Below are 16,973 nucleotides of genomic sequence, written 5' to 3'. Positions count from 1 at the left end.
GTTTGTTTCTTTCTCTTGCACAGTAGAAGATGCTGTCTTCCCCTTGTCTGTCTCTGCCCCCCCCTCTACTCAGTGAAAGCAAGCACTCTAGTTACTGTGGCTATGCCTTTTTACTCAAGGGGTGAATCTACTTGCAGTAGTGGGAACTATGCTCACTTTCAACTAGAAGTTGCTTGGTGGGTGGATAGGCAAGTCCTGGCAATCTTAAACAACAGCTCTTAATTCTGCTAAGTCCCTTTCTTGATGATCGATAAGCAAGTTTGTTTGGGATTTTTTAAAATGAAAATAAGGAAAGTAGTGAATTTTGAAGACAGCATGACAACTCTATAAGGTATTTGCAACAGCATGTAGCATATCAGACTATGTGCTAAAGCTGTGAAAGAATCCTTCCATTGTTAGTATAGACTCCACTGCAACACTATACTGAGGGAAGCTTTGTACACTTGGTTTCTGGTGATCTTGAGGGAAGAGATATAAGGGTTTGTATGTATGTGCGCAAACTGAAGCACAGGAGCTTCCCTCTCAATATCAAGAAATGTGTTTTTACTGTGAGGGTGACTGAGTACTGGAACTGGTTTCCCAGAGAGGTTACAGAGTCTTTATTGTGCATGTGTTTTCCTTGATAATCTAAACAAAATTCTTTATGGGGAGACTGAAACAAACAGAGCTTTAAGTGTAAAGGATATACTATGCTAGGACAACACAGACATCCAAAGAAACCTTACATACTCTAGCAGTAAAGGAAAAAAAGCTTTCAGATGCATTCTGAGCAAAAACCTGTTTATTCCAACACTTTCAAATGAACACTGCAGCTCCAGGAGTCGGAAGGAAGTGCAAGGACACCCAAAACACATCCATCTCATCATGACTGAAAACAGAACAGAGCAGTAATGCAAACATGTTCCAGAACAAAGATAGTAACTCTCCCCTACCCCTAACTGTTCATTCCCGATTCCAGACTCTAGTACTGGAGAAGTCTGTCACCAAATATGCCTGAAACATCAACAAGAGTTACATCCCAATAATAAACTATCATCTTCCCTCCAAGTCTACTAAACAAGATACGAGATCAAATGTGCCCAACATCTGTGCTTTATCTATTTCTTTACTATTATACCTTCATTCCATCTACTCTTAGGAAAGGATATCACAGAACAATACTTAAGGTTCTAAGGTCAAAAGACTGAGATGTGAATAAACAGTTTCACTATTTCAAGATTCACAAGTGTTGAGAACATTATCTAACATCAATTAGAAGAGTCCTTATTAAATGGGAGAGAAAACACAATGTAGTGCTGGCCAGGAAATCTGAAAATCCAAGTCTCCAGTACTCTAGACAACACACACTGTAACGCTTTTCATTCAAAATATTCCATGTTTGACTAGACGTATGGACATCCATGTGATATAATGAATCTGTCTGAGAACAACTGGCATTGGACATTGAGATCAAATGCTGAAAATGAAGAAAAACAATTATTTTTGATTGTTTGGGCAGAACACACCACCACACATCAGGTTACTCTCTTCAGTTACTAGCAGCAAAAGCTGTTTCTGTTATATTGCCTTGGGGTTCTTAGTTTCAGTACCTCTTAGTCATTAAAGCTATACTGTGAGCTTTGGTAATTTGTATATAAAGAACTTTTTTTTAACAGCATTTTATTTTATTAAAAGAGTGGAAGTGTGGGCAGGAGGGATTAAAAAAAATTCTAGTTGTCAGCATTACTGAGAGTTTAGACTTTGCGTAAAACTTCTGTAATCATACCTTTGCAATGGTACGAATTTGCAGTTCATATTCACGTCACTCATCCAAATCTGCAAGTCCCACTTCTATCAGTTTCATATGAACTAGATTTTCATCATCATACAAAGAAATGGTGACCTCTGGTGAAACAGCCTGAAAATCAGAAGATTGGACAGAGTTTTGACAGTAACAGCTTGAAATATCAAGCTAACCAACAGTAGAAGTTACTTTACTGCCTAAATCAAACTGTGAATATACAAAGAATACTTCTGGTTTCAAGTAAAGGGAACTGGTTTTAAAGTAACAGGAATGCTCAGAAACTACTCTGCAGAATTAAGAAGAGCACTGCATAATTTTCTCTTCATCAGCATTTTTTCATGGTAAATGGTTCACAGTTTTAAATGGTGAGGGTTCACAATAATACAATACTCAGAAGTTATACTCAGTGCTAGTAAGAATTCTAGGCTGAGCAAGAACTAGCAGATAAAAAAGGAAGTGTTTCTCACAAGTATGTAAGCAGAGAGCTGTTTTCCTTCAACATGCTCCATCATAGCCCACAATGCTTCCATACTCCATTCTGGAGCATAAGGAATTCTTTTCACGTTTTTGTCATATAAAGCAGGTTTAAATCCAGCCAACAGAACTCGTACTGCCTGAATGGGATATTTCAGCAGGTAAGTTGGTATGTGACGCAATCTAAAAGAAGAATGAAAAATGTTTGCCTGCAACAATCCACCTGTCAAGCTGAACTGTCAGTATGAACACATAGCCTAACGGTTCATGCAGTAGATTTATGGTGGGATCAGAGTCCCTGTTCTACAGTAACATGCTGCTGTCAGACCCAACGATCCATAGGGTGGGGCTAGGCCCTCTGAAGGACCTCAGCACAGTAACCATCAAGAAGCAGGCCGGTATCACAGAGACCCCTCAGCCCACCAGGCACACTGGCTCCCCATTACAATGCCTGGGAAGGAGTCTCAAGGGCCTAATACAGGTTTGAGCGCAGGAATCACAATACGGCTCCAAATCTGGTGCGCCTGGACAATGACACAGACCTTTATGGCCCAAAGTACTTCACACCTGGATGTACTCTACACACACTACTGGAAATGGGTACCTTAGCTTTATATTATCATGTCTCCATTCTTCTCAAGCAAGGGAATGGGGAAGCAGAGCAGGAAGTGCAACCCTGAAGTAAAACACTCTCTCATGACGTTACTACTCTGTGAAGCAGGGAATCTGTTCAAATCCCCATTTTGCCTCATCTTCAGCAAGGACCTGTAGATTCCCCAATGAGCTCAAGAGCAAGTCAGTGTGATTAAGCAATATACACATAAAGTGAAAGTCTCCAAGAGAGAAAATTCAGACAAGCTTAGGGGACCCTGTAAGCCAGGGGTGTTTTAAGACACTTAGCTGACATCTGTGTGTCAGCACAGGAGCAGTTCCTAGAGCAGCTCAGCACCAGGCAAACAGGGATTTGAACTTCCATTTTCCACACAAGCAGAGGGAGGTGCATCCCACTCAGATACTCCCTTATCTTATTCCCCAGCTGTCCTATGTGCAGATTGCAGTTGTACAGGATCAGAAGATTTGCTTGTGTATTTGGAGGGCTCAGTCCTTATTTTGTGTAAGCTTCTTGGGTGCAAAAGCAGATTATAAACCTGAACCTCCTTCACAGGTTAAGTAACCTGCAGATGATGGAGAAATCTGATGTTATAATAATGGGCTTCTCAAAACAACTTAGGAGGTGCACACAAGCCCATACCCTGCAGACAGCAATTACTTAACCAACCAATCAACCTTCTCTCCAACTAAAATCTAATGCTAAATTATTATAAATTATATAGTTATATGAAATAATACATGTTAAAACACACACATTTAAAGGACATATTTTATAATCTAAATGTATACATAAATACACACACACATACATGCATTTTTTTTCTTATGCATTTACCTGCTTCTTGGGACAACTAAGAAACTACCATAGTCCACAAACTGAACCAGGATATTAACAGGGTCAGATTCTTCAACAGAAAGGATCTTTGCTCTATACCATAAACCATCCTGGTATTCTACAAGGCAAGGCATTCCTGTAAAAATAAAAAAACAACATAAGCCACCCCAAAATATACTCACAGTGCAGTACAAATTAACTGAATTTGAAAATCCATCTTACTTCATGGCCAAGATTTGTTTCTTCTCTAATTCATGCTATTATTTTGCTCTATGCATTCTCCAATTCACAATCACTAGTATGAAATTTAAGTCAAGTTTCTCTACCTCACATAGCAATAAGAACTTACAGAAAACTGCTTCATAAAGATAGCGATCCAAACTGTTTATCACTTAAACTTTTCAACTTTGACTCATTTGCACATTTCAGTTAGTAAGCAGATTGATCTGTGAGAGAAAGCAGATGCTGGCTCAACCAGAATTTTACTAGTTGGTAGAACCAAGTACTAGCAATAACTGGTTTCTTCACAAAGTTTTAGACCTACACACTTTATGTTATTTTAGTCCCAAAAGCTCTGGACAAAAGACTTTACGCCCATCTTTTTTGCCTAAATAGAGAAATTCACAATTAAAGTGAAGTGATGCTCTTCAGGGTTCACATAATTCCTAATTCTTGGTAACATGATTTTCTGTACATAATTTATATCTTTTGAATATTTACTAGCAAGATTTTCACAGTTACAGCTTCAGTGACAGTCACCTTAAAGGAAGCTTTATTACTGCCATATGCAGTCTAAACTCAGTTCATCAAATTTAACAGGCATCAGAAGTCTCAGTTCTTTGAAAAGTAAACCCATATGATTATATTATATGATTATACTGTAGTGTTACTCCTTACCCTCTAAAAGTTTTAAAGATACACAGAAATATTATTATTCCTATCCTTCAGAAAGAATTTCAGGCTTTTTGTACATCTACATAAAACAACAGGGAAAATAAACACACTACTATACCTCTCTGGAAGTAAGTTAGAGGAGGAAGAGACCCTACACTTTTATTGCACCACTTCAGGGCTTTATCAAGACTCTCTGAGTCACAGCTGGTATCTCCTTCTGTGGCAGCCTGCTTCATAAGGTTCTTAGAAGCACCAAGGCAAATGTATACCTACTCAAAGAAAAGACTCTCACAATTTTTGCAGATAACTTAGAACCTTCAAATTCCATCAGTGATCAAGGATTAATTATTAGAACATTACTTGTTCCCATCTTTGAAAGGTTTAGCACATCCTTTCTCCCCTTTCTTCTTTACTCAATGTATGAATAATTTCCTGTTTACACAATTTTCTTCCAGAAACAGAAGAGAGTAATGATTTATTAACACCACATACCAATATCAAAAGAATTAAAGGAATGTACATATACTAGAGAATATACCCATATAAGATTTCACAGCTGTGTCTTATTAGGATTCCTCCCTCCTGCTACTTGGTAAATAATCTCACTTCATAGTATCAAACCAAAGATTAAAGTTAATGAAAGAGTAACTTCTGAAATGGTGTTTTGTTTGCTATGCAAAGACATTTCATTCACCTAATTTATAACCAGGTCATCAGTATAACACTGTAGGTCAAGGAAATAAAAGTTTAAATAACATGCATAGGTGAATTAAAATCTATGTAACAAATGAAATGTTTTTTTGTTTTTTTTTTTACGCAGAGCCATTTCAAAACATGACAATATATCTACTAACAGTCCAAATAAAATAATGAGTAGGTTATTTTTTTTTAATAACTCAACATTATAATTCACTAGCCAGGAAGAAAATTAATTTTAATTTTCTGATTTGTACACAATATAATCAAGCTGTAACCCTATCATACAACCACTCCTTAAATCTACAGGAGTCCAGAGCAGTATGTAGAGTTCACAACTATATACTGTCATCAAAAGCAAGAGCTCAAATCATTTGCACAAAAGGAACCAAAAAATATTCAGTATTAAGTTTCTCCTGTAAGAGAGGAAGCAGAATACATAATTTAAGAAAAGCCCTTTTTATGCTATCCAAACACTTCCATCTTTAGTATTTAGTCAAAACAATTGTATATTATAGAATCATTTAGGTTGGAGAACACTCTTAAGATCACCAAGTCCAACTGTTAACCTACCACTGCCAAGTCCACCACTAACACATGTCCGTAAGCACATGTGTGCTTACCCTCTTTTAAATACCTCTACACCTCTTATAAATACCTCTAGGGATGGTGACTCAACCACTTCCCTGGAAAGCCTTTTCCAATGCTTGACAACCCTTTCAAGTGAAGAAATTTTTCCTAACATCCAATCTAAACCTGTTTCTAAACATCCAATCTAAAGCCCTGGCACAACTTGAGGCCTTTTCCTCACATCCTATCACTTGTTACTAGGGAAAAGAGACAGACACCCACCTCATTACAACCACCCTTCAAGTAGTTGTAGAGAGTGATAAGGTCTCCCCTCAGCCTCCTTTTCTCCAGGCTAAGCAGCCCCAGCTCCCTCAGCTGCTCCTCATAAGACTTGTGCTCTAGACCTTTCACCAGCTTTGTTGCCCTTCTTTGGACACACCCCAGCACCTCAGAGTCTTTCTTGTAGTGAGGGGCCCAAAACTGAACACAGTGTTTGAGATGTGGCCTCACCACTGCTGAGCACAGGGGGACAATCCCTTCCCTAGTCTAGCTGGCCACACTATTTCTGATACAAGCCAGGGTGTTATTGGCCTCCTTGACCACCTTGGGCACACTGCTGGCTCACATTTAGCTGGCTGTAGACCAATGTCCCTGAGATTGTTTCTGACAGAAACCTTCTGGCCACTCTTTCCCAAGCCTGTAGCCTTGCATGAGGTTGCTGTGCCCCAAGTGCAGGACCTAGCCTGTTGAGCCTCATACCACTGGCCTCAGCCCATCGCTCCAGCCTGTCCAGATCCCTGTGTAGAACCTTCCTACCCTTGAGCAGATCAACACTCCTGCCCAATTTGGTGTTGTCTGCAAACTTACTGAGGGTGCACTCGATCCCCTCGTCCAAATCTCTGATAAAGATACCAAACAGAACTGGCCCCAATACAGAGCCCTGGGGAACCCCACTCGTGACTGGCTGCCAACTGGATTTAACTCCATTCACCACAACACTTTGGGCCCAGCCACCCAGTCAGTTTTTCACCCAGCTAAGAGAACATACGTCCAAGCCAAGAACAGCCAGTTTCTCCAGGGGAATACCGTGGGAAATGGCGTCAAAGGCTTTATTGAAGTCCAGGTAAACAACATCAACACCCTTTCCTTCATTCACTAAGTGGGTCACTTTGTCATAGGAGATCAGGTTCCCATCTGGCCCCATGGACTTGTGTGTGGCTAAGCGGTATACCAGATCACTAATGATTTCCCATTGGATTATGGGCTTCTTTCTCCTCCCTGTCCCTGTCTTCCAGCTCCGGCTGCTGGGTATCCCAAGAACAGCCAGCCTTACTACTAAAGACTGAGGCAAATAAAGCATTAAGTACCTCAGCCTTTTCCTTACCCTTCGTATCTCCTCAGCCCTCCTTTTCTTGCTCATGTATTTATAGAAACATTTTTTATTGTCTTTTAAGGCAGTAGCCAGATTGAATACTAGTTGGGCTTTGGCCCTTCTATTTCCTCTCTGCATAAACTCACGACATTCTTGTAGTCCCCTGAATTGCCTGACCCTTCTTCCAAAGGTCATAAACTCTCTTTCCGCTCTCCCACCCCGGGGTTCCAGCCAAAGGTCTCTGTTCAGTCAGGCCAGACTTCTTCCCCACTGGCTCGCCTTTCAGCACATGGGGACAGTTTGGTCCTGCACCTTTAAGATTTCCTTCTTGAAGAATGTCCAGCCTTCCTGGATTCGTTTGTCCTTTGGGACAGCCTCCCAAGGGACACTGTCAATCAGGCTCCTAAATAGTCCCTCTGGTCCATGGTAGCAGGTTCTGCTGATGCCCCTCCTTACTTCACCAAGAATCTAAAACTTGTGTATCATTTCATGATTGTTATGCCTAAAACAGCCTCCAACCACCACATGACTCAAGTCCTTCTCTGTTTGCAAACAACAGGTCTAGTTGGGTGCCTTCCCTATCTGGCTCACTCACCAGCTGTGTCAAAGTTATCTTCCACACACTCCAGGAACCTCCTAGAGTGTTTCCTCTCTGCTGTATTTTATTTCCTGCAGACATCTGATAAGTTGAAGTCCCCCACAAGAACAAGGTCTAACAGTCATGAGACTTCTTCCAGCTGCCTGTAGAGTATTTCATCTGCCTCTTCATCCTGGCTGGGTGGTTTGTAATAGACTCCCACCATTATTATCTACCCTGCTGGCCTTCCTCCTGATTCTTACCCATAAACACTTAACCCCATTGTCACCATCACCAAGCTCTAGACAGTCAAAACACTCCCTAACACAAGGCTTATCTCCAGTGAGCCTGGTTTTATTCCTTCCCCCTTCAAATCTAATTTAAAGCTCTTTCATTAAGCCCTGCTAACTCCTACACATAGACCCTTTCCCCCCTTTGAGACAGGTGTACCCCATCTGTTGCCAGCAGGCCTGGTGTCATGTAAATCGGCCCATGACTGAAAAACCCAAAATTCTGCCTGTGACACCAGGTATTGATGTGCTGATTCTTCCTGAATTCCTTCCCTTTCCTCATCATTCTCTGCAACTGGAAGGATAAAGAACACTACTTGTGCTCCTGATCCCTCAACCAGTCATCCCAAGGCTCTGAAGTCTCTCTTGACTGCCCTCAGATCTCCTGTTGCAACTTCATTGCTGCCTATCTATAAAATCAGTAATGGATAATGTGTGTTATACAATGTACTAATGGATATGTACACAATACAACTTCTTTTTTTAAAGATGTGTATACCCAAGTGAATTAGTGGGGTTAATTTATATTAGACCACAATGCTGAATTTAAAGCAAGCACTTCAGTACTATTAAAACCTGTTATTTGGTTTACAGATTTACCAAAACAATGAACATAATATAAAACAATCCACTTAGAAGCATTAGATTCACTAGTGATTAACACAATCAGCTTCTCACTGCTTCCTGTTCTCGTATTTCATCATTCAGAATTCAAAGTCCACATAGGAATCTTTTATTTGGTCAATGAACGTTACAGTCTGCCTTTTGCCTGGGAGACTACTAGAGGGAAGCTGTGTGGGTTTACACAAAACCCATCAAATATTGACCAAAGACAGTAAAATAGAACCTGTATTCTGTAGCACCCAGAAAACATTCACATTGCTATATAATGTTCCAGTAATTAAATTTTTGGAGAATAGAGATAAACCATTACTGTTCTGCCAAGTTAAAACCTAATGACCTATTTCCTTATTATACAGTGCAAGTAGTACCAGACTACAGTACTGTAATTCTTAAAATTCCTTTTTTTTTTTTTTTTTTTTTTTTTAAAGGGAAATATTCAGTATTTATTTCTCTGTCCTCATTCCAAGAGGTATTTCAAATAAGAGTTCATTCAGATAATTACACTGTACAACCATCTGCATCAATAACTCAGAAGCATTTTGCAACCTTACTAATACTATTCTATATTATCTAAAACTGTAAGCCATGATTTCCTTTTCACCAGAATGATGGGACTGAAACATTACCTGTCTGCAACATATATGAGATGTTTACAAAACATACCTCCTTAGGGGACACCAAATGGGTAACTCTGACAGTAAAGGTCTCTCCTGAAACAGGCAGCGATGGCAACATGTATGAAGGCAAACCAGGAACGTGTCCTTCAAGTAGCTCCTAGACCAAGAAAGACTTTAATCAAGCATCATATTTAGTAACAAAATGGAAACTAGCTTTGGTATAATTTCTGGTTCAAAGGAGTGATCTAATAATGTAAGCAGTGTGTCCTTGATGAAAAAAAATACTAATCGACATTTCCTTTCAATACTTAGTAGGTTTTAAAAAAAGTTTTAGCTAAAACATAACAGAACTAGCTGATGAACACTTAAAATATGAATATATCGTTGAAATGATCCTAATATACTGACTTGCTAACTTGATTGCTGTTAATTAAAAAATGCATTAAATATGGAATTACCTTTAAAAGAGTGAAAGTATTTAGAAAGAAAAACTAAAACAATAGCAATTAATTGCACAGATTAACCTGAATGCCATGCCCAATATTACTGCAGTTTACCAGTGCAAGTTATCCCTTAAGAGAACAGCAAAGGATAATTTAACTCCTTAGCCACCAGGACTATCCTTCAAAAAGGTAACAGATTTTTCAGATCTCAGTGGCAAAGAGTGTTCCATTGTGTCTTCTTCTAGAACTGTGTATTTTACAGCTGGCATTCTACATGCCATTAATTCATTTGGTTCATGACAAAATAAATCTTGGTGCATTACATTATACGTTTATAAGGATGTATAGCACATAGCTCAGATGGATCATAGGTCATGAATACATCTTCTATTCTCTCTTGTACTTTAATATGATACATAATAAAAAGTACAATTTCTCTAAAATACATTTTAGTTTTAGACATCTACTTGATGAACAGTTTCCATTATGCCCAAACAAAAAGAAAAGTGAAAGCAACCAGATATATATAACTGCGAAATAAAGCAGTAAATTATGACTCCTCTTCCCCCTTCATGATCTGACATACAATACAGTACAGAAAACATTAGACTTAACTAGAAGTTTTGCCATTGAAAGCATGTATTCCTAAGATTAAAAAGAGAAAAATCAATCTTGATAAATACTAGTAAAGAAAGGATGTCCAAATATATCATAGATACATACATACTAAATGCCAGATCTCTGCAAAACAATCAGGAACATTATGACAGACCACCTGACCACACCTGGCTCTAAAGATTCAACTTAATTTCAGCTCATTCCCAACTGAGCACTGCATGAAGCTAAATTGGGTATCTCAATCAGCTCTTGTGCAGGTCACATTTTTGTTGTTAATGTTAACAGACTTTTCTTACTGTCAGTAGATTGGTTACTGCTAGATCTACCACATGTAGGCATAGACAGTCCAGTTGTAAATACTGTGCTAAAAAGAGGTTCTACCAAGACATCTTTAGGAGTTACCTATTTCAAACAATTGTCCCTCATCCTCTGTATCTATTCTTTAAAAATCTAAATATGGCTTTTATTCCTTACTACATCTGTAAAGCCATAGCAGAAATCATATATTTTTAATGTATACACACACACCACATAATACTGTATACTTAAGGCAACACAAGAGTGCTTTTCAGCATGAAGAATTTAATCCAAACTAAGTAAATGACAGGCTGCAGTGCAGTGTGTTATGTAGTACTTCCTTCTCTACCACCCAGTAGTGTGAGACATTAAAGACATCTTTAGAATGGTAAGACCAAAGTGACAGTCTGGCAAGTCTGTATTTCCCTGAAACAGACAGGGTGTCTTACACTTTACTCTCACACTGACAAAAGGAAAGTGGAAAGAAAGTTTCTGTCTAGGCATTTGCAGAATGCTTTTCCACTAATTTTGTTGCAAACTTAAGTGACAGAACAGGTCTTGTTGGTGTCAAGAGATGGTGGGACTTATGACCCACACGGCTGGCGTTCAACATATGTCCGCAGTCATTCAGGCTTGTCCTGATAAATTCCCAATACGGAAACAACAGCTCAGGGCATCTGGCAGGTCTTTTAGTCATACAGATCATTGGTTTTAGAGGAAACTGACTGCCTATTTAAAAGTGGGGAATAGGGACAGGAGTAACCCTTCCTGCAAGCTGAAGTGCCAAACCACATAACAATCTCAGTGCTGGAATGTGTAATGATGCATGCAGCACTGCAACACCAACTGCAGCATCTGCCCTCATCTATCATGGAAGTCCATGCAGAGCCAAAGGAGGAATTAGCCCTCTGTACACTGCTGCTTCTGCCTAAAGATTTCTCTCTGTGCCTGAAAAGACGGAGACTCTCTCTGTAATAGCTGGCAGCCTGAGCAGCTCCTGGCAATGCTGAAGTGTTCAGATGACTACAAGTCAGTAAAGTCAAAAATGGCTTTGTATGAAGTCTTTCCAGCATTGTCTTTGTTGTCATTCAGAAGGCAGGTGTTAATTGAATGAATATGGCTAATATATCAACAGCAATCTGAAGCACATCTCTCCTTTGACCTACACTAAGACTTCAAAAAAACCCTAAGCATCGGCATTTTCAGGGGTGGACTAAGATATAACAGTGTGGCCAAGGGTTCTCTCATATTATGATCTTAAAATCTGCAGACTTCAAATACCTCACTGTAAAGGGGCTGATACACAATGCAGTTAAACTCAAAAATAGTCTGTACAAGGAATTTTGAATCAATTTTGGTTGAGATAGCTGGGAATGGTTTGTAGTGAACTGCTGTAGAAAAAGCAGTTCTAAAAATTATACTGTTAGTTAAGTCTGATCTCAGAATGAAGAGATTAAAAACTCGACTATCAAATGAAGCAAGGTCATGGTCCTCCATGTCTCAATATACAAGCAAAAGGCAGCACACAGCTACTCAGTTCTGACTCACAGTAGTACAGGAACAAAAAAAAGCTTGCCATGCATGGGGTTCTGGTGTACTCCCCAATATTCTGCTGCCTAATATTAACAAAATTACTCACAGAACAGAATACAGACCATATCAGATTACTTACCTGAAAACACACACTTGAAGCAATGAAAAAAGTTACAAACTATAAAATAACAACATATATAGACTTTATATAGTCATAGTATCCTTTAGTCAGTGCAGTGTATCAGTTGTCTTGTGAAGATGGCTGCTTAGCCTCTACAGCTAAACCCAGAGCTGACTGATCGAACGTTCTCAATGTGGCATGCTTCCTGCTTCTACTTGTTCCCAAGGTTCTGCTCCTCGAACCAGCTTGATCTCTGGATGCTTTGCTCCTTTTCTGGTCCACAACTGAACAACTCTTGACACTCATTTTCTTACAAATTGTTCTGGATCACTTATTCCTGGACTGGATCTGCCTAATGCTATATTCCTTGCAAAAAGCACTCCAGGCTTTCTGAATGCTTCTTGCTTACAACCTTCTTACACGGCTTTGTTTTCCAAATTTCATTTTTGTTTTAAGGGTACAATTTTGATTCACAATCTGTATTTAGTTGCTGAAAGTTGTGTTTTGCTGACTTTATGAAAATGCAACAAGAGACTGATTTACAATTAGGTTTTCCGTGGCTACTCAGTTCTAATACAGACTGAGAGATTTTTCTAACTGCATCACAAGCCCACTAACACACATGCCAAAACTTTAATCAGTAGTGACAGCAGTGTACTCTGTATTGTAAAATTATTTTCTGAAGCATAGACTCATGTTGGAAAGAAAAATACTTTGTCAGGCTTAAACAGAATTAAGAGAAGAATGCAACAACAAAACCTTAGTAATTTAAATAAACCTGATCCTCAGATATCAAGAAAAAAACAACCTGATTTTTATGTATTAAGACAATGAAGTTTGGCAAAAATTTCAATCCTCCTCTAAAGAACACCACATGAACATCCCATACACTTGGAATAAAGAACCTTGTTAACTCCCTTAGAAATCACTAGGTTTATGTTGAAATATTTGATTCAATTTACTTCTGAACATCTTCATCCTTGGATATATTTCTATGATTAACTAATATAGTCAAGTGATAAAAGTATTACATCTTACCCTATTCCTACCATTTTAAGCTTCAGAGGAACACAAAAACAACTTGGACTTTAAAACAGAAATGCAAAAATCTCTTTTCCCATTTCATACAATCTTACTAACACATCGTATCCTACAGTCTTACTGCTGTTTACATCACAAAACTGTACAGAAATATAAAAAGAATTAAGAAATCAAAGGTCACAACAAGCAACAGAGTAATGTTTTTAATGTCAGAGTAACAACAAAGGACACACACACACACAAATCTCACCAGCTTCAGTGTGTCCTCACAATCTTCAGCAACACAGTACTTCTGGCATGCCATGAAAGAAGAAAGTGAGACTCCACCAAAATACAGCTTGACAGACAATTTGCCCCATGGGTTATCTGGCAATTCCTACTTACAAAAGACAAAAATATTACACCAGTAATAGCATGACTGAGGTTTAAGAAATAGTGACCAGCAAATTCAAACCTGTCATTCCTGTACACATCATGATCATTCATCAAAGATATAAAACAAGTAAGGATGGCTATTAACATCAGTTATGATACAAATGGGAATATATTTATTTCTGGAATGGTAGGACTGACTACTCATTCTGACACTGAAACATTACCCCTGTATTTTCTCAGTCAGCAATAAACCCCTCTCACAATTTATCAGTAGAAATTAAACTATCTGAAATTGCAGGTTTTGAGACAATACAGATTATGTGTTTCCCTATAACGTTAATATATTAATTTAAGCATGTCCATACTTAATTATGCCAGATTTTATCACTTAAAATTGAAGAGTTTATGCTGTTGGCATGTAGGTTGCTTGTCAGAATGACAACGCAGAATACAAACAGGACCAAAGAAATATTAGTATCTCTAAAGGACACATGTGAGGCCTGAAAATAATAAAGGTAAAGTCACAGGAGAAGTAATTTTAGTTCTGGATTTTGTTTTGTCTAAGAAAAACATTTACTGCTATACTCCTTCACCTATTATTCTTAATGCAAGTTAAAAAAAAAAAAAAAAAAGAGAATAAAAAGCCTCAGTCCACATATATGAACAAATTAACCTACCTGAACATGTATTTCAACCTCTTCATTAACAAGTATATCTTGAAGGCAAACTATTGCATCCTGCTGCCAAAAATCTCCCATCTGTTCGGTGAAAAGCAAGAAACCCCCACACATTAAGATGCTGACAAGTAATACTCTTTACTATTTTTAACACAGTAAGATGAAAATACATGACTATCATTGAAAAGCTTATCTGAAAACACACTTCATTAGTTTGATTTGTCTACAACAGTTTAAACATCATCTGCTATTTGGTGCACTAAAACTTACGGTGTGACAAACTGACCAGCAATTTTCAAGTCCTTAAGTGGCTTATAAAAAGAGATGCTGCTTGCTAAGTCTAACCTTTACCGTATACTTAATAATGTATGTGTGCACAATTACCCAAAACATAACTCAAAGATACAGAATTGCACTCAGACAATATAAAACACAGGATAAACATTTTTTTATTCCCAGTAATATCTGTTTCCCTCCCAACCTACAGGTTAAGAAAGACAGGTTTATAAGCCTATCAGCTGAACTGCTTCCAGCAAAAGGTTTTCTTTAGAAAAGTAAGCTAGTCATTGGAGTAATTCACATTGACTAAATGCACCAATCAACTTTCAATAAGATGTGATGATATGCGAAGATGTTATTTACATATCAATTACTTACTAACAAAAACCTCTAAAGCAATTCACTTGACTGAATTTAGAGTAACAGATTGCTTCCTACACAGCTAATTTCAGAATGATAGAAACACTCTTGTAGGACTTAAGATTTAAGAAATCCAGGCCTTACTTCTTGTTGCTGCTATTGCGAAACTTCAGAGGATCATCCTGCCAACTGCTAAAGTGTCTTGTCTCACAAAGATTTAATTCCAATGACAGCTGCTTTCAAAGCATGGTCACTTCATAAACTAATCTGGCAGTTCCTGATAAACGGCTGCCTTGCTCCAATGATCTTCATCAGCTATTCTCTGAACACTCATAGGCAAGAAAAAAATACCAGCAACTAGTCTCAACTTTTCTATAACTAAACAGTCTATTGATTTGAGTAACTACCTCTGAGTAAAACATCTGCAAATCTACCATTACTCACTGGTACTGTCTTGTAGAGCTGACAGGGTATGCAAAATGGAGGAATACCAGTATACAATGTAGTTGGATACAGATGACACTGAGGAATCCTCTCTGTGCAACCACGGTCTATGTATTGTACCTACATGAGAAGAAAAGTTCTCGTGAAATAACCGTTCTCTTAAAAGTCAAGTTTAATATGAGAAAGCATTCATTTACAGTATTCACTTTTCTGGAGGAAAAAATAATGGTGTGCTGTTAAGTAGGTGATGTGACAAAGTGGAAATGAAGGAAAGCATTAAAAAACTGGTATGGCAGATTAGAAGTTCAGTTTTTAAACTTGTCTTGCAAGAGATCATACCTTTTGTGTAACAACCTACAGCAGTTTAAAATTGAAAGGAAAAAAACTGTGAGCGAGAACAATGTCAGACTTGCAAATCTACATTCAAAAAGGACTAATAGACTCAAGAGTTTAGATAAGATTAGCTACTGATTAGAAAAAGTAGCTCCACACCTGTGCAGTGTAAAGAATTCAAAACAAAGACATCCACTACTTTTTGCATGCGGATAGGATCGGGGGAAGCTCAACCTAATGTTTTCAAAGCATTCCATATACAGTAACAACAAAAATAGAAGAAAAACATCTGAAAGGGATTACTTATAGGTGATAAAGGGCAGCTTTTTGCTTATGAACATTTATCATCACCAGGAAGACTATGGGAAAAATTGTGACAACTGAAATAGGTAGATAAAATTAATCTTTAAAATAAATGTAAAAATCAGGACAGTTATCACACTTTTGAGCAGAACGAACATCTGGATAGTCAGGTCAGACGAATGAAAAAAAGGTGTGATTATAAATTTGTTTTAGAAGATTAGATTATTTGCCTTTTTTTCTAAAAACATACACAAGCACATGTTCATGCACACACAAGCACACCACACAATCAAACTTACCTCAAGAGTATCACCACCAAGTTCTACAACTTTACCTCGATACCACCTGGTATCTGATCCTCTTACAACACAAGCTTGTCCCTTCTTCCAGCAGTAGGGCTCCAGAAGACCAAGGCATTTGAAGTCATTTTGTATTTCGGTCATCAATTTCTCTAATGCCATTTCTGGGGGGAGGCGGGGAGAAAAAAGATAAATTCAGAATAGCCTATAACATATTAGTACAAATTATTTCAATCACTAAAACCCAACAGATTCAGATGAAGATATGTATAAACATAAAACAAGTGCTGCTCCATAAAATGTTTTCCAACACTGATACAATATGTATGTTCAACATCTAGTATCCACAAACGAGTTACTACTAAAAAACTAAACTGCATTTCCAATTGTGAAGTCATTAGTAATTCTGGATTTTAATCTCAGAAAGTGTCTTTAATTTTTGTAACTGACACCTTAGCAGCACTAATACAAGAGCCTCTCCGTGAACAAAAAAATAGATTCCCAGA

The 16,973-nt window shown here is 38.1% G+C and overlaps 1 protein-coding gene across 1 annotated transcript in view; it reads right to left on the bottom strand.

Annotated features, from left to right (window-relative positions):
• Positions 1-770: 770 nt before the first annotated feature.
• The window catches only part of RNF17 (ring finger protein 17), a 53,340-nt gene continuing 37,137 nt past the window's right edge, over positions 771-16,973 (bottom strand). Inside the window, exons 26-35 of the mRNA XM_026858126.1 lie at positions 16,468-16,631; positions 15,533-15,652; positions 14,450-14,530; positions 13,648-13,773; positions 9,391-9,501; positions 4,717-4,867; positions 3,705-3,840; positions 2,251-2,440; positions 1,766-1,897; positions 771-1,456 (exon numbers count right to left, since the gene is read on the bottom strand). Of these exons, the coding sequence (XP_026713927.1) occupies positions 1,802-1,897; positions 2,251-2,440; positions 3,705-3,840; positions 4,717-4,867; positions 9,391-9,501; positions 13,648-13,773; positions 14,450-14,530; positions 15,533-15,652; positions 16,468-16,631 (1,175 nt within the window). The 3' untranslated portion in view covers positions 771-1,456; positions 1,766-1,801. The remainder of the gene's footprint in view (positions 1,457-1,765; positions 1,898-2,250; positions 2,441-3,704; positions 3,841-4,716; positions 4,868-9,390; positions 9,502-13,647; positions 13,774-14,449; positions 14,531-15,532; positions 15,653-16,467; positions 16,632-16,973) is intronic.

The sequence above is a fragment of the Athene cunicularia genome (assembly GCF_003259725.1).
Source record: "Athene cunicularia isolate RWA chromosome 1 unlocalized genomic scaffold, athCun1 chr1_part1, whole genome shotgun sequence".
In the NCBI taxonomy this organism is placed as follows: domain Eukaryota; kingdom Metazoa; phylum Chordata; class Aves; order Strigiformes; family Strigidae; genus Athene; species Athene cunicularia.
Note: the sequence above shows the minus strand (reverse complement) of the source record. Positions and strands in the feature narration are given on the sequence as shown.